The sequence below is a fragment of the Chelonia mydas genome, chromosome 2 (assembly GCF_015237465.2).
Source record: "Chelonia mydas isolate rCheMyd1 chromosome 2, rCheMyd1.pri.v2, whole genome shotgun sequence".
NCBI lineage: Eukaryota > Metazoa > Chordata > Testudines > Cheloniidae > Chelonia > Chelonia mydas.
Window position 1 is genome coordinate 73,579,000 of NC_057850.1, and position 27,511 is coordinate 73,606,510.

The 27,511-nt window shown below is 39.2% G+C and overlaps 1 protein-coding gene across 11 annotated transcripts in view; it reads right to left on the reverse strand.

The window, feature by feature from the left end:
- ASXL3 (ASXL transcriptional regulator 3) overlaps positions 1-27,511 on the reverse strand; it is a 152,630-nt gene that overhangs the window by 84,207 nt on the left and 40,912 nt on the right. For 4 of the 11 annotated variants that reach the window (XM_037892671.2, XM_037892673.2, XM_037892675.2 and 1 more), the window contains 3 exons: positions 24,836-24,838; positions 7,842-7,950; positions 6,361-6,472 (listed from right to left, as the gene is read on the reverse strand). In XM_037892671.2, coding sequence (XP_037748599.1) covers positions 6,361-6,472; positions 7,842-7,950; positions 24,836-24,838 — 224 coding nt within the window. Of the gene's footprint in view, positions 1-6,360; positions 6,473-6,965; positions 7,822-7,841; positions 7,951-8,583; positions 11,023-11,161; positions 11,698-11,974; positions 11,978-13,331; positions 15,082-24,835; positions 24,839-27,511 lie in introns of those variants that run through there. The other 7 variants (XM_037892672.2, XM_037892676.2, XM_043539669.1 and 4 more) reach the window with 7 other exon arrangements.

Sequence of the window (27,511 nt, forward strand, 5' to 3'; positions counted from 1 at the left end):
CACACCTACTGCTTGCCCCATCTGCTAGACCAGTAATCCTGTCAAAGAAGGAAATTAGATTGGTTTGGCATGATTTGTTCTTGACAAATCCATGCTGGCTATTCCTTATGACCCTCTTATCCTCTATGTGCTTACAAAACGATTGTTTAATCATTTCTTCCAGCATCTTTCCAGGTATTGAAGTTAGACTGCCTGGTCTATAATTTCCTGGGTCCTCTTTGTTCCCCTTTTTAAAAGACAGGTATTATATTTGCCCTCCTCCATTCCTCAGATTTTACCTGTCCTCCATGACTTCTCAAAGATAATTGCTAACAATTCCAAGACTGCTTCAATTAGGGTATGTCTATACTGGGAAAGTAGGTCGAATTTATAGAAGTCGATTTTTAGAAAGCGATTTTATACAGTCGATTGTGTGTGTCCCCACTAAGTGCACTAAGTCGACGGAGTGCGTCCACAGTATCGAAGCTAGCGTCGACTTTCGGAGCATTGCACTGTGGGTAGCTATCCCACAGTTCCCGCAGTCTCCACTGCCCATTGGAATTCTGGGTTACGCTCCCAATGTCTGATGGGGCAAAAACATTGTCACGGGTGATTTTAGGTACATGTCGTCAGTCGCCCCTCCCTCCCTCTGTGAAAGCAACGGCAGACAATCGTTTCACGCCTTTTTTCCGTGCGGGTGCCATACTGCTTTCAGCAGACGGTGCAGTAGAACTGTTAACCATTGTCATCATCCACCGCTTCCGCTGCCACTCTGCTCTCCTGCTCGTCTCGATAGCCAATTTCTCCATGTTGTCTCTCATGGGCTTCCGCTGCAACTCTGCTCTCCTTCTCTCATGAATCCACCTTGCAGGCCGTTAGCCACTGCTTCCGCTGCCACTCTCTGCTCTCCTGCTCACCTGGTGGTCTCACAGGGCCACTTCCACTGCAACTCTGCTCGGCTGCTCTTGTCTCGCCATAACACGGCAAGCGTGCAGCCCGCTCAGCTGTTGTGTCCTGGCAGCAGACGGTGCAGTAGGTCTGCAAACCATCGTCATTGAATGACTGCTTCTGCTGCCACTCTGCTCTCCTGCAGACACCATACCACAGCAAGCATGGAGCCCGCTCAGATCACCGTGGCAGTTATGAGCATTGTAAACACCTCGCGCATTACTGTGCAGCATATGCAGAACCAGAACCTGCAAAAGCAGTCAAGGAGGCGATGGCAGCGTGGTGACGAGAGTGATGAGGACATGGACACAGACTTCTCTCAAAGCACGGGCCCCAGCAATTTGGCCATCCTGGTGGGAATGAGGCAGCCTCGTGCCATGGAACGCCGATTCTGGGCCCATGAAACAAGCACAGACTGGTGGGACCGCATAGTGTTGCAGGTCTGGGATGATTCCCAATGGCTGCGAAACTTTCGCATGCGTAAGGGCACTTTCATGGAACTTTGTGAGTTGCTTTCTCCTGCCCTGAAGCGGAAGAATACCAAGATGAGAGCAGCCCTCACAGTTCACAAGCAAGCGGTGATAGCCCTGTGGAAGCTAGCAAAGCCAGACAGCTACTGGTCAGTCGGGAATCAATTTGGAGTGGGCAAATCTACTGTGGGAGCTGCTGTGATCCAAGTAGCCAATGCAATCACTGAGCTGTTGCTATCAAGGGTAGTGACTTTGGGAAATGTGCAGGTCATACTGGATGGCTTTGCTGCAATGGGATTCCCTAACTGTGGTGGGGAGACAGACGGAGTGCATATCCCTATCTTGGGACCGGATCACCAAGGCAGCCAGTACATAAACCAAAAGGGGTACTTTTCAATGGTGCTGCAGGCACTGGTGGATCACAAGGGACGTATCACCAACATCAACGTGGGATGCCCGGGAAAGGTACATGACGCTCGCATCTTCAGGAACTCTGGTCTGTTTCAAAAGCTGCAGCAAGGGACTTACTTTCCAGACCAGAAAATAACCGTTGGGGATGTTGAAATGCCTATCGTTATCCTTGGGGACCCAGCCTACCCCTTAATGCCATGGCTCATGAAGCTGTACACAGGCAGCCTGGACAGTAGTCAGGAGAAAGTGCAGAATGGTGGTAGAATGTGCATTTGGACGTTTAAAAGCGCGCTGGCGCAGTTTAGTGACTCAGTTAGACCTCAGCGAAACCAATATTCCCACTGTTATTACTGCTTGCTGTGCGCTCCACAATATCTGAGAGAGGAAGGGGGAGACGTTTATGGCGGGGTGGGAAGTTGAGGCAAATCGCCTGGCTGCTGATTACGTGCAGCCAGATACCAGGGCAGTTAGAAGAGCACATCAGGGCGTGCTGTGCATCAGAGAAGCTTTGAAAACCAGTTTCATGGCCGACCAGGCTACGGTGTGACAGTTCTGTTTGTTTCTCCTTGATGAAAACCCGCCCCCCTTGGTTCACTCTACTTTCCTGTAAGCCAACCGCCCTCCCCTCCCGCCCTTCGATCACCGCTTGCAGAGGCAATAAAGTATTGTTGTTTCAAATTCATGCATTCTTTATTAATTCATCACACAAATAGGGGGATAACTGCCAAGGTAGCCCGGGAGGGGTGGGGGAGGAGGGAAGCACCGGGTGGGGTGGGGGAGGAGGGAAGGACAAAGCCACACTGCCCTTCAAAACTTACTGAATGCCAGCTTTGTTGCTTGGGCAGTCCTCTGAGGTGGAGTGGTTGCATGCCTGGAGCCCCCCCGTGTTCTTGGGTGTCTGGGTGAGAAGGCTATGGAACTTAGGGAGGAGGGCAATTGATAACACAGGGGCTGCAGCGGCGGTCTGTGCCTTTCCTGCACCTCAACCATACGCCAGAGCATATCAGTTTGATCCTCCAGTAGCCTCAGCATTGCATCCTGCCTCCTTTCATCATGCTGCCGCCACCTCTCCTGTTGCTCCAGCCATCTGTCCTCGCGTTCATTTTGTGCTTTCCTGGACTCTGCCATTGTCTGCCTCCATGCATTCTGCTGGGCTCTTTCAGTTTGGGTGGACTACATGAGCTCAGAGAACATTTCATCGCGAGTGCATTTTTTTCGCCTTCTTATCTGCGCTAGCCTCTGGGACGGAGATGCTGGTCACAGCGTTGAAACATTTGCAGCTGTGGGAGGAAAAAAAAGGGAGATTAAAATTGAAAAAGACACATTGGCCTTTTAAAAGGAGGGGCTGATGTTTTCCGGTTAATGTGCTTCACAAACCCAACTAACCCCCTCCCCGCCCCCACACACACCCAATTTTCTGGGATGATAGCTTCACCTCTCCCCCCACCGCCTGGCTAACAGCGGAGATGATTTCTTTTCAGCCACAGGCAAACAGCCCAGCAGGAACGGCCACCTCTGAATGTCCCCTAAATAAAATTTCCCTATTTCAACCAAGTGACCATGAATGATATCACTCTCCTGAGGATAACACAGAGAGATAAAGAACGGATGTTGCCTGAATGCCAGCAAACACTGGGACCACACGCTGCCATGCTTTCTTATGCAATAATTCCAGATTACGTGCTACTGGCCTGCCGTGGTAAAGTGTCCTACCATGGAGGACGCAATAAGGCTCCCCAGAAACCTATTGCAAAGGCTTTGGGAGTACCTCCAGGACAGCTTCATTGAGATGTCCCTGGAGGATTTCTACCCCATCCCCAGACACGTTAACAGACTTTTCCAGTAGCTGTACTGGCCGCGAATGCATCCCAAGTCTTCAGGGCAAAGTAAGCATTAAACACGCTCGCTTTTAAACTGTGTATTAGATTTACAAAGGTACACTCACCAGAGCTGCCTTCTCTGCCTTCAAGGTCCGGGAGCCCGGGTTGGGAAGGTATTGGCTTCAGGGTGATAAACAGTTCCTGGCTGTCAGGGAGAACGGTTTCTCCGCTTGCCTGGTGCGCGCTATCTTCCTCGTCCCCAAAATCCTCATCCCTGTTGTGAGAGACTCCCCCCTAGCAGGAGCCCACGTACAGGGGTGGGGTAGTGGTAGGGTAACCCCGCAGAATTGCGTGCAGCTCATCACAGAAGCAGCATGTCTGGGGCTCTGACCCCGAGCGGGCGTTTGCCTCTTGGGTTTTTTGGCAGGCTTGCCTAAGCTCCTTAAGATTCACGCAGCACTTCTTCGGGTCCCTGTGATAGTCTCTGTCCTCATGCCCTTGGAGATTTTTTCAAATATTTTGGCATTTCATCTTTTGGAACAGAGTTCTGATAGCACGGATTCGTCTCCCCATACAGCGATCAGATCCAGTACCTCCCATTCGGTCCATGCTGGAGCTCTTTTGCGATTCTGGGACTCCACAGTCACCTCTGCTGATGAGATCTGCACGGTCACCTGTGCTGATCAGCTTGCCACACTGGCCAAACAGGAAATGAAATTCAAAAGTTCGCGGGGCTTTTCCCGTCTATCTGGACAGTGCATCTGAGTTCAGTGCTGTCCAGAGCGGTCACAATGGAGCACTGTGGGATAGCTCCCAGAGGCCAATACCGTCAAATTGCGTTCACACTAACCCTAATTCGACCCAGCGATGTCGATTTCAGCGATAATCCCCTCATCGGGAAGGAGTACAGAAATCGATTTTAAGGGCCCATTAAGTCGACAAAAATGGCTTCGTTGTGTGGGTGCAGGGTTAAAGCGATCTAATGCTGCTAAATTCGACCTAAACTCGTAGTGTAGACCTGGGCTTAGACCCCTAAGCACTCTATGATGAACTTCATCAGACCTGCCAACTTGAATACATCTAACCTACCTAAATATTCTTTAACCTGTTCTTTCCCTATTTCAGCTAGCATTTCTTCCCTTTGTTGTTAATACTAAATGTGTTGAGTATTGCTCACCATTACCCTTTTTAGTGAAGACTGAAGCAAAATAGACATTAAGCTTCACTCAGCTTCTTTCCTAGTAGAAAGCAGAAATATGAATTCAATGCTTTTGCTTTCTTTGCATCATTATTGACAATTTTTCCACACCTACTTAGTAACAGATTTATGACTTTCCTAGGATTTCATTTGCCCTTGAAATACTTCTTAAAAGTCCTTCCTGCACTGTGTACCAGTTAAGGCTGCACACATTACATATCTAATATAAAAGTCTCTAAAGCAAGGAAATGAAAAGTTAAGCCATCAAACAGTACATGCCCTTTATAGCTCTACCCAGATTCACAATCTCATAATTCAATTCACAAATGTCTATCTTAAGTACATATATGGCCCCATAATCATGGTTTCTGAGCACCTCACAATCTTTAATATATTTATCCTCACAACACCCCTGCGAGGTAGATAAATATCATCATCCCCATTTTACAGATGAAGAACTGAGGCACAAAGAGACAAAGTGACTTGCACAAGATCACACAGGAATTCTGTGGCAGAGCAGGGACACGAACCCAGGACTCCCATATCCTAAGTTGGTGCCCAAATCACTGGAACATCCTTCCTCATTCTATCCTTCCTTATATTTATCTGAGTAATAGTATCCACAAAGATTATGTAAATCCAATAATGGCTATGTATCCATCCCTACCCCACAGAAGGATCCAAAAGGGTATGCTGCAAGTCCACTAGTAGTTCAGGGTTCAAGAGGGAAGGCAGAACAGAGAAATGCTCAAAAAGGGCAATTTCAGTGGCATATAGCCATGAAAATTTCCAATATACTGTAAAGTATGCACAGTAACACTTCACTGGTTAATCTTCAAGAGCTATAGCATTCACCACTAATTGTCTTTAGTTGGTTTAGGGGTTTATATATGATAAAAATTTGAGGGATTAGATTCTCTCTTTATATGTATTTATTACCTCCTAAAAGTAAAAAGTTGTATTTCTAAGGGTGGCATTTTAAAGTACCATTGTTCAGCATATCAGTATTTAAGATTTAAGTCACACTACCTTCATTGTGCCAGGCACCATACCAGCACAAAGACAAGATCCCCGCCCCAAAGAGTTTATAAATCTAAGATCTTGGTCCTACACAAAGAACTGTGTTGGAGGAACCCTGTGCCCATGCAAAATCCCACTGAAGTCAATGGGGCTCCAGACAGGTGTAGGACAGAATCTACCTACACTCTACAGGATTGGGGCCTAAGAAGGCAAGTGATATATTAAAGGGAGAAGGGGGGAAATACTAAATGAAAAACAGGTCTACTCAGAACATTGTAAATACTTCATCGCTTCCCCATTACACAACTGTCTTTTAAAAACAAAAACAAAAAGGCCACTTTTCTCATGTGCCCCAACCCCTCTATAAGAACAAAATTGGGAAGTTGTTTCTCAAAATTGTTTTAATTAGCTGCAAAAAAAAAACATAGTTTATTTTGAAAACATGAATAATCAACCTAATTGGTATATATGCTTTCCATAGTAGCTCCTGTAAAGTGAAATTAAGAATACCTACCTCCATTTTCTTCTCCATTACTATTGTTTGTCTCAGCCATTTCAGTGCCATCTAACTCAGATTCACATCCTAAATCCAATGTTCCATCTGCTGGGCATGTAGATTCTTCTTTCTGCAGTGTTTTTTGTTTTTGTTTTTTTTTAAAGGGAGGAGGGGAGAGAAAAGAAAAATAATGTAAGGCCAGCCACAAAAAATGTTTATATTACGGTTAGGTTTTCCCAAAGGTAAAACTGTTGCAACACATATGGGTGTCTACATTTCAAAAACTGATCTGCTTCCTGTATAAGAGTTAATTTATGGCAAGAATAAAAACATGATCTTTACGAGATAATTCTTTTAGCTTTTGATTTTCAAGTTATCCTGTAAAAAGTCATATTTTAGACTTTTATATAAAAAGTTATAAATCAAAGTGCACTTCCTTTCACTTTTTGTGTTTGAACAGACTTGTTTGGCACTTAAAAATTCTAGTCATCTAACTGAACGTCCTAAGTGCTGCAAGAGAAACACAAATCCTTTAATGTTTCTCTTTTCCCTGTGCCTGTTTCCTGAATTCAAATAGCTGCAGCAACCTGGAACTCAAAAGCCATGGGAATGATTGCAAATACCTGGTTTCGAGCCAGGGATATCTTTAGATTTAAAACAAGACCAAACTAAACATTATTCCGTTAGCAAATGAGAAAACGATTATTCTGAAATCCATTCAACGTTAATCAAAAAATAGTGCATTTTTAGTTCTAAGGAGCAGCATTATCCATACTGCTTTTATTGTTTCTAAACTGAGAAAAATAATTTTTCTATCACAAATATCAAAGAATTTCCCCCCAAATTTAAATAGATTAAATCTAGTCTGCAGAACTTGTAATTTCACATTATTGTTTTCTTGCTCCTACTTCACCCTCTTCTCCAGTATGAAGTCACTATCGTTTGATCATGGGTATCAGGAAAAAAAATTTTTTTTTCAACCAGCACAAAACAGAAAAACACAACACACAAGAAAAAACTCACAACTACAACTATCATCACCTCTTAGTATCAAACCACTCAGGATTTTATCACTGTAATTATATTCCTGATTTAAAATAAGCTGTAACTTAAAAGCTGTTTACACTGAACTCGCAAAAGTCTTCCACTGTTCAAAAAATGAAATATTAACACAATTACTTCATGAGAAAGTCAGTGATCCTCCTGAACTCACTGCTTATTAAACAAAGGCCTTTCTGTTAACAACTCTGAAAAAGCTGTATTTTAGCTACAGCAGGGTTTGCTTACCATACGCCAAATTCAAGAACACGTATACTCTTTCTAAGATAAAGCATTCAGTGCTTACTTTCATTATAAGACATCTGAAAACAGTTAGAAAAAGACTTTCAGCTCATCTACTCCCCACAGAATCTAATTTGTTTTCCTTTATATCTATTGAGACATACATGGCACTATTAATCCACTTTATTGTACTTTCTATATGCAAAAATTCAACTTACTTTGAGAGCATAGAGTCCCGACTTCCCAGGGATTTTGAAGAACGTTCCATCACCTACACGAGTGTTAGTATGAAGCATTGCATTCAGACAAGCTAATGGAGAGGTTCCACTGAAAAATAAAATTGTGCAAAAATAAAGCAGTCCAAGATCGAGTGCCTCTTGTAAAACTATTCCCTCTGTCTTTTTTTTTAAACTCATGCTTGCCTTTTTCTTTCTTTTTTTTTAAATTCTCCCAACCTTGAAAACATCTACATTACAATAACAGGCCAGTTTCAAACTTAATCATATGCATCTGTCCCCGAGGCTTCAGGCAAAAAGTCTGTGAATTATAATTATGCTTTTCTTCATACAGCAATCAGCTCCACGTTCTAAAGAACCAAAGTCCAAATATTTATGTGAAATTACTTCACAAACAACACCATGAAGCCTCATTTTCAAAATGTTACAGACAATGTGGCTGCTGCACATGAATGATCAAAACAGTACCAAGTTCAAGGGCAGCTGCATCCCATAGGATGAAAGGCAACAAAAGAATAATAATAAAGAGCTCAGGAAGAACATATTTAAACTTACAGGAGTTAAAGTTACTTAGGACAGTATTTTTCTAAAATGGCCAACATAAGTTACTATAGAAACATACACACACATATTTTATACTTTTAGTGGCACAGTAATTATATGCAATATCATATTGGAATGCACTTTGAAGTACCTTTTAAAAATGGTCAAATAAAATCAATACCTTCACAAAGAGTTTAATTTGTACAAATATCTTTAGGTGATGTATACACAGGGCCAGATTTCACAAGCAAGAGAAAAACAAAGCAAGCATTTTTGATCTGGCTAAATTTATATTATTCTGAAAAGTTAATTTGGGGGATAGTGAGGGTGCAGGGAGTGCTCACAAACTTATCCTGTTTCATATTAATGGAACAACTAAAATTAACTACAGGGTTTATAGGTGTACTGTCATCATATCTATCTCCCCATACACATTGCTATACTTGTGATTAGAGACTGAACTTCCAACTGTGTTTCTTCACAAAGACTCCAATCTTGCAAACACACATGCTTAACTTTAGCCACATAAAAGTCCCACTAACTTAAGTGTAACTACGCATATGCATAAAGTTATGCATGTGTGTTTGCAGGATTGAGGCTACACCCAGCAAAATACTGGGCCTGGAACTTAAAGTCCATCAGAAACTAATGTGCTTCAGTTAGACAATCAAAAAGTCTGCAGGAATTATGGTTCAGGAGTCCATTATAATTTTTTTTAATTATACTGGTCCCTATTCAAAACTGTTTCTGGTAGATTTTATTGGTAGGAGCTAAATTCTGTCCTCTGATGTGGACACTGTTCCTAATGAGTTCAATGGTTGCATCTCAAAGCAGAATTTTTCCATAATGTATGTAAATTAACTTTCTAACAAGATGGATTATATGATCATTTATTTGTTGTTCCAGTAAAAGCTCATAGGTAGTTAGTTATAAGGTGTCCTCATATCAGAACAGTTGTATAATATAATTTATTACAGGTCACCTAAAGTGCCATATTAGCACAATATTTACTCTGTATTGACTCTCAGACAGTGTACATACTGCTTCTCCATTAAAAACCAATACTACAGCTAAACCTGCTGCTTATAGCTCTTCATGTCAGATATTAAATGGTAAATTTTAAAACATACAAACAGAACATTTTTGAAGGATTTGTTCTTTAAAAAAATTATTTTTCCTGCAAATAAAAAGAATCCTACATTTTGAGCTGATATAATATTATGTGACCAGTCTAGGAATGTGAATAAATTACAAGTACAGCTAAAGTAGAATACATTAAAATGTCTTGTTACTGTTTGATGATCAGTGAACACAGACTTCAAATAAGATGCACGCCTTTCTCTAGAAATGTTCTTATTGAATTACTGGTTCATATACCGTGACATATGGCATTTAACTGAGCAATGCAAGACCATTTTTCTCAAGTTACATTTTTTAGATGATAACATATATAACTTGAAGCTACTGATAATTATGTCAGATGCTTGGAGCTTCGATTTAGTGAAACTGTCAGAAATGAAGACTATTTCAGCAGGATGCTGATAGGAAGATGCTAACTGCAAAGGCAGCTGAATTCTCTGCATGAAATAACAAAATAGAGTTGTGTGTGTCTATATAATACTCAAGTTTGCATTTTGCATCTTTCTTCTAATTTCTACTGCTGGTCCATCTAGAGAGATTTTGGTCACAACACTTGTGTTTAGATATCTCATCATTGGCAATTAAAATAATACAAGATAAATGAACTCAAAATATAGAACTCTCCCCCCATGGCCACTACTGTTCTCGCAGCAGGTATCTTAATCTTCAAATACTGGCCAATTAGTAAATGGACAATAGTAACCACTTTCTGAGTACAAAGAAATCCATGTCCGCTACTGAGCAGTAAGTACATGTATCCGATGTGCCAACTTCAACAATCCCTATATTAGCTCCCCTCCTGTAGAACACGAAGAGGGGGAAGTGGAGATCAGACCAATACTCCTTGTGTTAAAGTTGAACTGTATTATCCTCAGGAGACACTTGCCACACACATCATCAGAAAGCACTGGGCTGCATCCTGAAAATCCAATGACTAAAGATCCAGTCATGCAGTGTGGTGTCAGCTGAGTGGAACTGAGTCTAAATATTTCCCTACTTTGCTAGGGATGTATGCAACATATAATGAGCACTCCAACCTTCCCTCCTTCTTGAAGGCCACACTCCTCTTTTCACAAGCTACCACTCTGTCTTGTATGTGGTAGAGAGAGTCAAGGCTACAGATGCCCAAGAATATCTTTAAAAGCTACACGGTTGTTTTCCCCTTTTACTGGGTCTTTCCTAGGCATTTTGTGACTTCCCCTGCCCCTATTTTATTCCTTGCATATCAAACAGAAGATACTCAAAAAACTTTGGGTCAAATTCTATCGGAATCAGTTCAATTTTGACCAAGTTGCACAGCACGCCTTGATATTTATGGCTCGAAAACAGCGACGTTTTAAACCTATATATTGAAAAAACGTTTGTCACTATGAATCAGCATATGTGAAATTTCAGCCTTTAGAAGCATATATTTTATACTGTGCAGAAAACTATTTTGCTATTATGAAAAACATTCCTGAGTACTTTCATCTGTAGTAATATGTGTCTTTAAGGTGAGTATTTCCTGTTATCAAAAGAAAACCAATTTACTCACACACACACACACACACACACACACAAAACAAGCACTTTTAGAAAATACTTTCAAAATTATAAAGTGTTTTTAAAAAGATACTTACTTCCTATAAAGGAGATAGGGAGGCACGAAGCAACCACATGCAAAACAAGAAAGAAAGAGAATAATTGGTTAGTCTTCCAATATAAAAAGGTGTTAAGACTTTTTGATAATTTAAAAGATATTGTCAAGAAGTTTAGGATGCAAAATTTGTTCTTTTCTAAAACTGTTATGATTCAGAAGTACACAAGTTCTTAAACACTGTGTGATATCTTCCTCCTAATATGCACACAAACTTCCATTTACCAGGGCAAGCTTCCCCTTTCTCCCCTCAAAAAGTATCTTGTGTTTTGTGCTTTTGAGTTCCCTCTGCTGGCTCTGCAGCAGGCGTTAACTACATTAACCCCCTGTAAGCAGATAAGAAAGAAATCTGACTACTATGTTCAATCACCCTCCATAAAACAATATTTGCCACAGAGAAAAGGACAAAAGTCAATACAAACAAGTTTTTTTTAAGATTACTGAGCACAATGAAAAATATGTTTAAATAAATTAAAACCTTTTAAAAAACCTTAAAGTTGTAGCCTCCATTTAATTTTAATCATCTTTGCTAGATGACAGGTTTCAGAGTAGCAGCCGTGTTAGTCTGTATTCGCAAAAAGAAAAGGAGTACTTGTGGCACCTTAGAGACAACAAATTTATTTGAGCATAAGCTTTCGTGAGCTACAGCTCACTTCATCGGATGCATTCAGTGGAAAAGCGCATCTCCATCATCTGGACCCATGGAAAAGAAGCCCTTGAGGAATTCCACCATGATTTCAACAATTTCCATCCCACCATCAACCTCAGCCTGGACCAGTCCACACAAGAGATCCACTTCCTGGACACTACGGTGCTAATCAGCGATGGTCACATAAACACCACCCTATACCAGAAACCTACTGACCGCTATTCCTACCTACATGCCTCCAGTGTCTACAGCCAGGCTCTACGATACAACCGCATTTGCTCCAATCCCTCAGACAGAGACAAACACCTACAAGATCTCTATCAAGCATTCTTACAACTACAATACCCACCTGCTGAAGTGAAGAAACAGAATGACAGAGCCAGAATGGTACCCAGAAGCCACCTACTCCAGGACAGGCCCAACAAAGAAAGTAACAGAACGCCACTAGCAATCACCTTCAGCCCCCAACTAAAACCTCTCCAACGCAACATCAAGGATCTACAACCTATCCTGAAGGATGACCCATCACTCTCACAGATCTTGGGAGACAGGCCAGTCCTTGCTTACAGACAGCCCCCCAACCTGAAGCAAATACTCACCAGCAACCACACGCAACACAACAGAATCACTAACCCAGGAACCTAACCTTGCAACAAAGCCCGTTGCCAACTGTGTCCACATATCTATTCAGGAGACACCCTCATAGGGCCTAATCACATCAGCCACACTATCAGAGGCTCATTCACCTGCACATCTACCCCTGTGATATATGCCATCATGTGCCAGCAATGCCCCTCTGCCATGTACATTGGTCAAACTGGACAGTCTCTACGTAAAAGAATAAATGGACACAACTCAGACGTCAAGAATTATAATATTCAAAAACCAGTTGGAGAACACTTCAATCTCTCTGGTCACTCTATTACAGACCTAAAAGCAGCAATACTTCAACAAAAAAACTTCAGAAACAGACTCCAACGAGAGACTGCTGAATTGGAATTAATTTGCAACCTGGATACAATTAACTTAGGCTTGAATAGAGACTGGGAGTGGATGGGTCATTACACAAAGTAAAACTATTTCCCCATGTTTATTCCCTCCCACCCACTGTTCCTTAGACATTCTTGTCAACTACTGGAAATGGCCCACCTTGATTATCACTACAAAAGGTCCCCTCCCCATTCTCCTGCTGGGAATAGCTCACCTTAAGTGATCACTCTGGTTACAGTGTGTATGGTAACACTCATTGTTTCATGTTCTCTGTGTATATAAATCTCCCCACTGTATTTTCCACTGAATGCAACCGATGAAGTGAGCTGTAGCTCACGAAAGCTTATGCTCAAATAAATTTGTGAGTCTCTAAGGTGCCACAAGTACTCCTTTTCTTTTTGCTAGATGGACTGCCATGAGAAAGATGGCTTGGCAAAGTACACTGTTTTAAAAAAAGGAAAATTAATTGATTAAATTCAGACAAACATTTCCTCACACTGCCCAGCCAACGTACCTCAACTGAAGAAGGGAGACCACCAGTAACAACAAGAGGAGTCCAGCCACCATGCACATGCAGATTTTTGTTTAGGTCTCTTTATCAAGACTAGTAACAAGGGTGTCACTTAGTTCCAAGTCTGATGGCAATTTCTACAATGTGGACACCTGACCGCTGCAAATGGTACTAAAATCACCGATTCATTTCACACAGTCAACCGAACAGCCAACAGATACTAACAACTTTTGACCACGACTGGAAACAAACCGAAAGTGAAAGCTCCATAACTCATTATTAATTCCTAGAGCTAATACGAAGTCATATTTTTAGTATTATTCAAATATTCTGTAGAAGCAAAAGATTTACCCTACACTATAAATAAATTAAACTAATATTTGTTCAATATATATGGCAGCCAGAAATGCTGGGGAAAGCCTTGACTGAGCACGTTGTTTGCCCATGCACACTGTAAAGCAACACATATAGGGTCTGATCCAAAGGCCTGTTAAAGGCCATAGAAATGCTTTCATTGACTTCAAGCAGCTTTGGATCAAGCCCTTCCTTACACAGTAGCAATCAGCATGAGGTTATTACCCATCTCCTCTTCAAGAACTGGCTGACACAAAACTTAAAGTGAGCAAAGCCATTTCAACTAGGAAAAATACACATGAACACACACTGCTCTGATCCCGCAAACGTCTCCATCTAGTCAGACCCACACGCCCTACAGGATCAGGGTGGGGACATTTTCTAGTTTTCAAATATATTTGTTTAGAGGTCCCCATGTCTAAGAACCACCCTCATTCAGTAGCTACATTTATAAAGCAACTTAAGTGTAATTTTACAGAATTCATCCCTAATTTAAAACAACTGATCAAGTAATTAAATGTAACAGAAGTTACAACTTCACCAGCATAAGAACTATTGAAACTACACTAGATTAAATAATTTATAGTTCTCCTAAGGTTTTCAGGAGTTCTCTCCCCTGACCATCACCACCCATATAAGCAAATTGGTCATAATGTAAGATAGTGGTTCACTGAAGCAGACACAAAGTGTATTCTGTTACAGATTATTTAATATCTCACAGAGTATATACACTTTGGAAAGCAAGAACTGCAGACATGGATCTTTAACCTACAATGTAACACTGTTTTTCTGAACAAAGAAAAACTTCTCATATGAAGGTAAAAGTACAAAGCAAAAGAAAATTTATACTGAAGAATAAGATGCTAACCATATTGTAGGTGGCTAAACTAGAAAAAATATACATAATACAAATGTCAACATATACTGTACAGACAAATTATATTTACATCTTACATTCACTTTTTAAAAAGCTATGCTTGTTCTCTTTTAACTGATCTGTGCCCTTTTGTCAGACACTGCTTAAAGTACCACCCTGTATATTTCTCATATTCATAGCTTCTAAAGAATATGCTTGTATCATTAGGAAACCCCTTTAAATAACATTACTTATGGTAATGAGCATTCCTTAACCAGAAAGGAAATGAGAATAATATTTTACAAAACATGTTTTCACTGTAATTTGGTCTACATTTGGGGGAAAGTAGAGAGAAAAAAAACCCCAAGAAGATGAGACACACTCATACTGAAATTTAACTGCCTTGTAGGGACAGAAAATACCAGAAGAAACCCACCACAGTAGCATATAACTTCAAAAAGGATATCTACACAAAAATGAGAAAGCTGGTTAAATGGAAATTAAAAGGAACAGTCACAAGAGTGAAATGAGGGTAAGCTGCATGGAAACTATTTAAAAACACCATAACAGAAGCTCAAACTAAATGTATACCCCAAATTAAAAAAAAAAAAAAAGATGATAAAAAATGCCACCATGGCTAAACAGAGTTAAATAGACAGAGGCAAAAAGACAGCCTTTAAAAATTGGAAGTCAAATCCTACTGAGGAAAATAGAAAGGAACACAAACTCTGTCAAGTCAAGTGTAAAAATATAATTAGGCAGACCAAAAAAGAATTTGAAGATCAACTAGCAAAAGACATACAAACTAACAACAACAAAAATTAAGGACATCATTAGCAGTAAGCTCGCCAAATAACCAGTTTTCAGAGTAGCAGCCGTGTTAGTCTGTATTCGCAAAAAGAAAAGGAGTACTTGTGGCACCTTAGAGACTAACCAATTTATTTGAGCATAAGCTTTCATGAGCTACAGCTCACTTCATCGGATGCATTCAGTGGAAAATACCTTTTTCTCTTTGAGAGCGTGTGGCACAAGCTGTCAGCATAGTCTGTGTGGTATGTAGATTGTAATGGATTTTTTACCTTCAGTCCTTTTGGTATGATGTCCATCTGTTTTCATTTGGAAAGGAAGATGATGTCTGTCTGTATCTGTATGAGATTTTTCATGAAGTTGATAGATTTCCACTCCATATGGCTAAATTCAGTGCCTTGCATAATGACAGGTTTCAGAGTAGCAGCCGTGTTAGTCTGTATTCGCAAAAAGAAAAGGAGTACTTGTGGCACCTTAGAGACTAACAAATTTATTTGAGCATAAGCTTTCGTGAGCTTCATCGGATTTTCCACTGAATGATGAAGTGAGCTGTAGCTCACAAAAGCTTATGTTCAAATAAATTTGTTAGTCTCTAAGGTGCCATAAGTACTCCTTTTCTTTTTGCAAATAACCAGTGGAGCCACTGGATAATCAAAGCGCTAAAAGAGCACTCAAAGAAGACAAGGATGTTGCAGAGAAGCTAAATGAATTCTCTGCATCAATCTTCACTGCGGAGAACATAAGGGCGATTCCAACACCTTATCTATTCATTTTAGGTGACAAATCTGAGGAACTGTCCTACATTGAACAGTAATAAGTCACTAGGACCAGATAGTGTTTACCCAAGAGTTCTGAAGGAATGCAAATATGAAACTGTAGAACTACTAACTGTGACATGTAACCTATTGCTTAAATCAGCCTCAGTATCAGATGACTGGAGGATAGCGAATATAACGCTAATTTTTAAAAAGGCTTCAGAGGCAATTCTGGCCAGTAAATCTAACTTCAGTACCAGGCATTTGGTTGAATCTATAGTACAGAACAGAATCATCAGACACGTAGATGAACACAATATGTTGGGGAAGAGTCAACACAGCTATTAGAATTCTCTGCAGGTGTCAACAAGTATGTGGACAAGAGTGTATCCAGTTGATATAGTGTACTTGTACTTTCAGAAAGTCTTTGACAAGGTTCCACACCAAAGGCTCGTCAGCCAACTAAGCAATCATGGGATAAGAGGAAAGGTTCTCTCATGCCTCAGTAACTGGTTAAAAGACAGGAAACAAAGGGTAGGAATAAATGGTGAGTTTTCACAATGGACAGAGGTAAAAAGCGGGTTTCCCCAAGTATCTGTTATGGGACCTGTGCTGTTCAGTGTATTCATAAATGATCTGGAAAGGGGTTGAACAGTGAGGTGGGAAAATCTGCAGACGACACAAAATCACTCAAGATAGTTAAGTCCAAGGATGACTGCAAAGAGTTATAAAGGGATCTGACTAAACTAGGTGACATGGCAACAAAATGGCAGATGAAATTCAATGTTGATAAATGCAAAGTAATGTGCTTTGGAAAACTTAAGCCCAACTATACATAAAAAATGATGGGGTCTAAATTAGCTGTTACCACTCAAGACATCTTGCAGTCATAATGGATAGTTCTCCAAAAACATCTGCTCAATGTGCAGCAGCACTCATCAAAAAAGCAAACAATGTTAGGAGCTGTTATGAAAGAGATAGATAATGAGACAGAACATATCATAATGCCACTTTATAAATCCATGGTACACTACACCTTAATACTGTGTACTGAACAGGTTGCCCCATCTCAAAAAATATATATTAAAATTGGAAAACTTACACAGAAGGGAACAAACATGATTAGGAATATGGAATAGCTTCTATATGGGGAGAGATTAAAAACACTGGAACGGTTCATGTTAGAAAATAGATGGTTAAGGGGGGATATGATAGATGTCTATAAAATCATGAATGGTGTGCAGAAAGTGAATAGGGATATTTTATTTCTCCTTCATGTAAAACAAGAATCCAACAAAATTAATAGGCAGCAGAAGAAAAACAAATATAAGGGAAGTTCTCCTTTACACAATGCACAGCGAACCTGTGGAACTCATTAACAGGGGATGTTGTGAAAGCCGAAAGTACAACTGGGTTCAGAGAAGGATTGGATCAGTTCATCTAGGGTAAGTCCATCAATGGCTACTAAGCAAGACAGTCAAAGATGCAACCCCATGCTCTAGGTGCCCCTAAGCCTCTGAATGCCAGAAGTTGGGACTGGACAACAGGGGATGGATCAGTTGATAATTGCCTGTTCTGCTCATCCCCTCCAAAGCATTTGGCATTGGCCACTGTCGCAAGACAGGATACCAAAACTAGATGGACCATTGGTCTGACTCAGTATGGCCAGTCTTCTGTTCTTATTGTAAGCCCATTTTGATTCTAAGCAATCCTTTCCAATGTGGTAGTTGCAGTATGCAGAATATAGCAATAATCTAATGCTAATAATAATAATGATGATAAATTTTTAAAATGTATGCTTATGAAACTCAGACAGAAACAAAAAAGTACTTTTTGAAATCCTCATCAAAAACTGTTTCAGAATAAAAATGGATACTGAAGCAGGAAGAACTCAGTGTGTGCTAAAATGGTTGCCACAGACATTAGCTAAAGTGTCCCCCAAACATAGGAGTACCCCTCCATTCGGTATAATCCAGGAGCAGGTATTTCGTTACTTCGAGCAAGGCACACTTAAACCAGTAAAAGAGTATGTAAATTTGTGATAGTCATTTTCTTCAATAAGCAAGTAAATGTGATTTTCTTCACTTTTTTCATTACAAAGTGGCCTATTAATAATTATAACTAATTATATAAAAAAGTAATCTACTTTTTTGTTTCTGTCCCAGTGCTGACGGTTAGCATGAACAAAAGTAGGGGGACAGGAAACAGATGAGCTCTTGCCATGGAGAACAAGCCATGGAAGAAGAGGTAAAAGTCATAAAAGGAGATTTCCCCCCAAAGCCAATAAACCCATTCTTTCTGCTTGAGAAATTATGGTTTTGATACATATTATGCACTGGAAGTCTTATTTTCATATATTTCACAGGCACTTGTGATTTTTAAATGTATTTGTTTAGAAAATGAAAATATATTACTGTGCTAGAATTAGAAACGTACTAAACACAAGACAAACTGCCATAAAATGTGTGAATACAAAATGAATAGTTAGCTTCCAAATCTCTCTGTCCTTTGAGTTGGGCATCAATTGTATTTCACTCATTCTTCAACAAAAAATTAACTTTGAAATTAAATGACCACGTCAAACAAGACGCATTTAGCATTAATTTAATCCCCTTCCTTCTCTAAAATTCCACTCTAGGGAGCTACAGAAAGTTATCACTAACTCTGTTGTTTAACTTAGCCATTTTAAAGTGGCTAGCCTCCCCCACAAAAACCTCTTTGGCTTGTTTTGGGAAAATACCACACACTGCTTTTTCAACTAGCTTTTTTCTTTGTGTGGTCAGTATTTGATTGGCTAGCGAAACGGTAAAATACTAACTGTATTTTTCCATGAAAACACAGCTCCACAAGGATATGAATCTTAGAAGCAGACTGACAAACTTTTGCGCAAAAAGTCACAAAAATTTTCATGTGTTAAGTTAACCACCAAAGCGAGCACTTACAGTGTCTGAAAGTGACTGTATCAGTCACACACACAAAGCAGAAGAGAAGGGACAAAGTATCTGCTCCTGAAAAATCCATCTAACTCAGCAGTTCTCAAACTATAGGGCAGGCCTCTCAAGGAAGGCACGGGAATGTGTCAAGGGAAGCACGAGGTGTGCGCATGTGTGTGTGTGGGGTGGGGGGTTAGAGCTCTCTGTGGCTGGGCTGGGGCTCATGCAGGAGGGCCGTGCACACCCAGGAGGTGGAGATAAAGGGGACACCTGGAGCCCCACCATGCAGGCTCAGGCTCACCTTCTCCCCTGCCCCCCATTCCCTCACAGGGAGACAACCTGGGCTCAGATTCTTCTCTGATGAATATCACTTTTCACATTGACACCCTTACTTGACACCCTTACTTACTTCTGTGCTGCTACTGGCACAGTGCTGCCTTCAGAGCTGGGTGCCAAGCAGCAGCCGCTGCTCTCCGCTCGGCCTTCAGAGCTGGGTGTGGAATATGTACTTGAGCAGGGAGGGGGAGCGTGAACGACTACAGACACAAAGAAGGGGGGCCCAATCAAATAAGTTTGAGAACCACTGATCTAACTCAATGGAACTGAGCCCACTTACAGCTCCAGAGAAATTAGCCATATTTATTTTTACAGCAAGTCTAAAAAAAAATTTTTTTTCAAGTCACACCCACTGCCGAGACAAATGCAAAATGTTACTAAAATTACATCCAGGCAACAACCAAGAGGTGATAAAGCACGTATCAGCCCTCTTTCCCCCTCACAGCCATGCCAAAAAATCCAACACATTAATAAATTATTGAAATTAAATAAACACATATTTCAGGTAAAAGAAAAGTGTGTTAAATTATGCCAATATCTAATTATTTTTTAAACCAGTCCAAAAACACTATTTGGTGAAATAACTGGCAATTGTTTAATGTGAAGATTTTGTTTTCATTTCATGTTTACAGGTATATCTTTTCTCTTCGAAATTGTTAAAACCTAAAAAAAGTTACTGACAGTTTTAAAGCCAGAATGTGATATGAAACTGAAGGATCTACGAATGGAAAGAGTTTATGAAAATCTCTCATTCTGCTGAGAAGGCCAGCTTTAATACAAATATGCTGTAGAAAAAAATAGTGCACATTTTCTTTCAGCTGCTTTCACTAACAGAAGTGTCAATGTTTAGCTGATCTTACTTATTTTACTCCTTTAATCCAGTTTTTTAAAACTGACAAGTGCCAAGATGCTGTCCTGTTTGAATTTGCCACATTAATGTGCAGTTTCTAGTACACACTTTTCTGAGTTAGTAAAATTTGGAATTCCTGCTTAAAATTTCTAAGGAAATTATTCCTCCACCCAAAATTCACCTCATTCCCAATGTCTACCGTTACATCAAGTCGGAGGAATATCAATATTGTAAAGATTTTACTGTCTTTACTTAACAAGGATGATTTCTTAGGCCCAACTGAATAGGGACCACAACACTGCTAGCTTCAATCACATATAATTTGGATTCTGCTGCTAACAGCATTCTAATATAGTTTCCCTGACCTCAGTGACTATGGTTCAGTTTTTTATTTAAAGAGCTTTTGAGACCCTATTAAAAGCACTGAAATATACTCTATTTGGAAACAATTTTGACCCTATACCATAATTTCATTCCCCCTCACCTGACCCTTCTCCTCTTTCCTAGGAAGGATATTTAAGTGCAAATAAGATCTGTATTCCCTAGCAGTTCATGTTGTCTCCTCACATCCTGTGTTTGTGATGTCACAGCCATCAGTACAGCAAATGTGATATAAAAACAGAAGACTGACTTCAAAAGAGGAAAAAACAGCAGGAACACATGAACCAAGGAACAAAGATGTTTTCATGGAAATGTCATTAGTAACAAAACACAGGCAGGGGGGAATTGAGAGGGTGGAGGTGGGGTGGGCGGGGAGAAGAAATGATGAAGTTAGAAGCAGAATTCATACCTACTACAGTTATTTCTCTCCCCCCCACCCCCACCACCCAAGTGATCCATGAACCATCTGTGGATCTTTAAGAATGGGTTGCAATTACAGTATCTGTTTTGTTCTCAGATGTAAGGAGATCTGACCAGTGTGCTATGAGATATGAAGCTATATGTTTTCAGCAACCCCCTCCACCAAGGAGAAAAGCATCACTGTCATATTCTGAAAGGAGTCCAATTCAAATCTCTGACCAGAAGGATGAGCACCATGGTGGGAGAACAAACAATGGCTGTGAAAAGACACAAAGAAAACTTCTAGGCAAAAAAAATTCCAACACTCTAGATTTAAAGGTGCCTTGACTAGTTGCAAAGGAGTGTAGAGAAAAGTGGATTTAAATCAGTAATTTAGAAATAAAATCTCTTTTTAGCACAAAGTATTCTGGAAGTCAAAGATAGCAATCACCCAGTGACTTCTGATCTAAAGCTAACAACCTTAGCTAAAGCCTCATTTTATGTTCCCCTATTTCAGTGCAAAACTCTGCAAGGACAGCACCTTTTATTCCTCCTTTAAAATATCAAAAAATGCACGAAAGTACCTTTTTTTTTCCTCCTTGTAACCATTCATGATTTTCTCCTCTGCTTTTTATGGGTCATTATTTTTCATTTGATTTGTTTTGAGAGAGCGACAGTTTACAATTTTATACTGAATATCAAGTGGGGTTCCCCCCAATTTCATTTGTATGTCTTAGTATATCGAATTTTTACAATCTGGGGGGGGGGGAAGTGTGGGAAGGTATCCTCCTATTTCTACATAAACATTTATATTTAAACAATAAATGAAAAAAAATTTTAAAGAACAAAATCTATTTTGGGGGATATTAGAGTAGAACAGCAGAAAGAAGAATCTGTCCTCTATAATAAAAGCTGGGTTGGGAAAATCCTGTCTTTCTACAGTAATTTACCCTTTAAATACCCTCAACTCAAACATCTGTGAAGTGATACCAAGAAATGACATTGTGTCACAAACATGACGACTTGCTATCAAGGAAAACCAAAAATAGAGATCTTGTAGTAATACTACTTGGTTTCAGAATTAAATATCAGAAGAAGGATATCTGCTTGCCTTTGACTACTTCAAAATAAATGTTACTGCTAAGGTTTTGCTGCCTAGCACAATCAAATATGTCTTTAAAATATTTTTGTTAACAACTCTCATCTATCAGGAAACACTAGAAATATACAGTCTGCAGTTATGGTATATACAATTAAGAAAAAAATCTAATTTTACATGGCCCAGAGTACTGGCTCAAGTTAAGATTGTGTTTTTGAGGAAACACATTTAAATTATGGAAGGTATGCTGCTTGGATTGGAATATGTACAGAGTGAATCACTATGCTGAAGAGGTTATAGTTAGCAGTGTTCCATGGAAGACACCTCCTTTCTTTCCTTCGAAGTACTAGGCAGATTATTTCACCTTCATGTTTTAACTTAGTCCAGTTGCAGATACCACTATTACATGTTATGTTATCACTAGCTCTTCTTTGTTCTTTTTTGACCTTGAGTGGTTTATTAATTCTGAGAGTGGTTTTTAAGCTTAGCATATGGTAAAATCTCAATGTACTTTCAAAACTTCATTACATAACCAGTTAAGGTTGTTATGTGACAACAACAATATTACCTATCACATCAATTGCAAGATCCAAGCACTAAACTGTGGAAAAATGAATAATTAAGGGCATCATAAATCTTATACTGCCCTCATAACAGACAAGCACATTATTCTTATTGAGTGAAATCTTGATTCCAAGTCAATGACAAAGATTCCCATTAACGTAAATGGGTCAAGGATTTTACTCACTAATTACAAAGAAATGCATACTCATCAAAAAACAATTTTAACTCTTTACCCAGGAATTGTTAGGATATTTATTTATCATTTATTATTATCTTGATTTCAGTGTCTAAATACTTCCTTTTGGATGAATACCATTAAATGGTAAACATTATTAGATAATATATTTATTAACTGACAGTAGAAAGTTTGGTAAGTACTTGTAATTCATGTTTAATGAGAATATTGTTTATGTATTCTTTAATAAGAATCTATTTAATGTTTACCTTATGTATTCATGGTATAAGTATGACACTGATTCAGCAAGTATGCACTTCATTGGACATGCACATGGATTTGAAGTTAGGCATGTGCTTAAGGACCTTCCTGAATATCAGAGCCTCCCACTGCACATCAGAAATTGTATCTAGATTTGCCAGATAGGTATGTTAGATATGCGCACATAGCACAGCCAACATTAACTCCAAAAACTGATAGAAAGTGCAGGGGGCCTGTGCACCAACAGAGCTCGGGCCTGCCTTTTGCCCCTTTTTCCAACCAACCAGGATACTTTGAAAGAGACAAGGGTCCTCCCCTATTTACTCACCATGAACTACCCTCCAACAACAGACCTAGATTTGAGGGCTTACTTTTGGATTGTGGCATAAAACGTAACTATTTTTTCTAGTAGGGCCAACTCCAAGTGTTAAAAAAAATAAAAAGTTTAGCCCATTAAAATCATAAGACTGGTTTAAAAATCAGGAGACTTAAAAAAAAAACCCCACAATATATTTTGAGTTCTTTTTATTTGTTTTCTGATTTTTGAGGCTTTACAGTTCACGTTTTCAAGCTTTAATCCACAACCATGACAGCTAGAAACTAATTTTGTTAAAAATTAAAACCTGAGATTATCAAGCAGTCATATGAAATAGGGCTTTTTAAAAAAAATAGCAAGTATTGTGAGATTCAGGATAAAATTGAGAGAGCTGGCAAGGGATGAGGGTGAGATCTACCGCAAGATACGAGAAATTAATGGTTTTGAATTTTTTGGTGTTTGAAACTCCTCCATTGGGAAAAGTTGCCTCCCTCTCCCCTCGAAACCTTTATAGGGACATTGGGCAGTGAGATACTAGGCTGGGAGAGGGTGGTTTAGTTGCATAAATGGCCCTTGAAGCCAATCCTGTGGTACTTATTTTGCTGCATCACTTTGATGGCCACCACTTGCTGATCAAGAAAGCTGAACACTGATGTTACATGTAGAGGATGTGGAAGCAGAGTGTGCAGGGATCAGTTGTGAGGGTTCTGATCCTCAATAACAGCAGTAGTAAGCAAGGAGAAATCATATGTAATGGCAGACTAACAGAAATTTCTAATCTCAACTTCATTGATTTCTCCCTTCAAGACATTAGGGTGTCAGCATCACAAACCATTCTCTGGTTCCTACTGTTAAATGAAAGATCAGTGTTAAACAAAAATTTCAATTGTCTATCATATAATTAAAGCCAAGAGCCTCCCCTCGCCCCCCAATTTTTCATGCAATGCTGAAACCTGGTTACATGACACAATAATTGGTTGCAATTAGGCGATCAATATAGCAGAAGCCAAAAGAGGGAGGGCTGCATCAGCTCTGTGGCTGTACTGTTTGCATTAATCCTGAAAATGAGGAGATCTGCAAAAATGAGATTAAAAGCAATGTGTGCATCCTATATGTGAATTCCAGTGTGAATAAACCAAACCTGGTTCCAACTTAATCCCAATGCCCCACTGTGCTACAAAAGTGCTAAGTGTACTGATGAAGGCTCTCACCATGGAGGAGCTGGAAGTGACTAAAATCCGCATTAATCAATCTTCTGAAGCAGCCGAGAATTTTACAACCACCATGATGTCCATGGGATCATCCTAGATGGATATTGGTTGAACCGACAATGGCTGGTCACATCTGTGATCTAGCATCTAGGTTCACATTGGAGGTTTGGCAGTTCCAAATTTTAACTGATGTCAGGGACCAACCCCTACTTCCTACAGTTTGAGATAGGAGTACTATCCTGTTGGTGGCCAGGGAGGCAAAGCAGTGTCCTTCACCTCCCCAATAAGGCCTTAAATTTTCAACCACCAGGTTTGTTTTGGTTGATAAGCCAAAGTATGATGTCCAATTTTAAGTTCCCCTCATTGAGAGGAAATTCCAAGTTACTTTGTGGATAAAAAAAATGAATGGGTTTGGACCACACTACATCTCACAGATACAAGAAGACATCCACATATGGCAAAAACTAAGACTTCTCTGGCTGCGTTTTGGCCACTGATACTGAGATACCAGAAGTAGGGGGAACGATTCAGGTCACAATGTGTTATTTGGATCCATGTCTTCCTGGATGAAAAGAACTAATATGGAAGAAATACTGTACTTGTGAAAAAATGTCAATGCCTCCCTTTGAAAAGGCAGTTTGCTGTCATAAAGAAGTTTTTTCTCAGGAAATTATCAGCACTTGACAATGACAATTGGCTAACTACCTAATCTTCCTCTTCCAGCTAAGATTATAGACCAGGTTGCCGCACAACAACCCTCACCGTATTTTGATGTCTCAGATCTCCTTAACCTTTATCAGTCTAGTGCAAATCTAGGAAAAGCAACTCTCTCCATAATATCACTGCCTTAGTTCATGCATTTCTATACATCATCTGGTGGAATGGCATTTTGATATAGCTGGTTAGGTTTACAACTTTGTAACACTCTTGCAAAAACCAGAGAGGTTTTTTGATGTTTAACATATATGAAGAGGTCGAAATTGGGCTGATTTTCACCTGCTATCAACCAATAACATGACCAAAGTTTAGTAGCTCTTGAAAAAAGATGATAGCCAACAGCAGGTTTTTTTTTGCAAGTTTCTTTCCCAGCCCTTCCCTGACCTGAAGTCTTAGATAATCTCTTACTTTTTGGCTGGGGTAGTTGTAAAGGAAGGATGTCATTCTTCAGATAATGTGGTTCAATTTCTAATTGACTTAGATATTTACAGTATTTTAATTATTAAACAAAGACATGGACTGGTAGCACAAACAAAAAGAAATTAACAAATAGCAGAAAACAACGGTGGTTATTTTCAGTACAAATGAACAACTGTCTTGAGATACGTATAATATGATAGACATGAAGGTATTTCAAGCTCTTCTAAAAGAAAGAATATTATGTTAGCCCTTGGTTGGATTCTCAAAAGCAGATAAACTGATCTCAGTAATAACTGAAGCAGTCCCATAAAGAAACAAGTGAAATCTAACATTTTATCTATGAAGGCTATATACTGAGAGGGAGAGACTATAGAAGCTACACATTTTTCTGGTTTCCATCTAGTGAGCAAGCATCTTCTACCAGATAAGCTTCCAAATTCCATTGCTCTCCAATTGCAGGTAAATTAGAGTCCATTAAGAATGAGAAAAGAGAGCCTATTTTGTCTCATTTACCTGTCAAGGCAAATAGCTCAAAAGAGCACTCTGTAAGAACATTTTCTATCTTCTCATACCATCTTTACTGTTTGAATAACTACAGGTCAGAGGATGTTAATGTCTCTAAATTTTTTTTTAAATTCATTAATCCTTTTCACAAAGGTAAAAAACTGGCTTCTACTTGTCAATTCCTCCCATTTACACCTTGAATATTTGCCAGCCAAAGGATTATTGAGACTTCAGTGTTCAGATATCAAAGTGATCATTATTGATAAATACTGATTTGTATGTTAATTACGTGCAAAAAATGGGAAAATTTCATGTGGCTTCACCAAAAACTAACTGCATATTAAGTAGTACACTTTTTTCTTTCAGATAACATCATGTAAGGAATTAAGAAAAGTTTCCATATCAGCATATGAATTGCTTTTCATTTTAATTCTGCTTTCACACTAAAATTGGACAAAGTAATTTGATCTCACAGTAACTTAAAAGATTGGTATAAGAATAGAGAAAAATATGAGAAGAAAACAGCACTAATTAGCTTTAAACAAAATAAAAAACGCTGCATTTAAAGTGTATTATATACCTTCCTGAAGAGTTACACTTGATCTATGTCAAAGTCCTTGTACAGAGAATTCCTGCAGTCATTTCTGGTTTTATTTCTACACAGAGATCAGGGTGGATAAAAATCAATGATTTAAAAAAAAAAATCTAATTTTTTTTTATTTTAATCTGATTTTTTTGATAAAATGCTTTTTGAGGAAAAAACCTATCTAAAGACAGTTTTAATTAAGATACATTATAGCTCAAAGATATCTCATCATGGAATAGGGATTATAAATTCTAATTCTAGTAATAATATATCTATATATCTATATATCTATAAAGTAATTTTATGTGTATAATAATATATATGAGTATAATAATTTATATGAGACAATATATTCATGTAATGTTTAAGAAAAGTTTTGTAAATGAGTTCCAATAGTTCATGGATTAGAGACTCAATTTTATGGGGCTCCAGGGCTTCTGTATAGATTATTTAGGTTAATCTTTCTATCTACCCAATGGGACTCAGTGCTCAGTCTAGAAGATACTATCAGAGATGCTTAGTTTTGCAGTTCTCAAACTGTGGATTTCTGTCTCCAGAGATAACATGCTTGTTAACAGCAAAAATGTTTTTAAATAAATAACTAATATGTAGAGGTGAGAAATAATAGATCTCAACCCTATTGTCCCTCTGCAAATTTG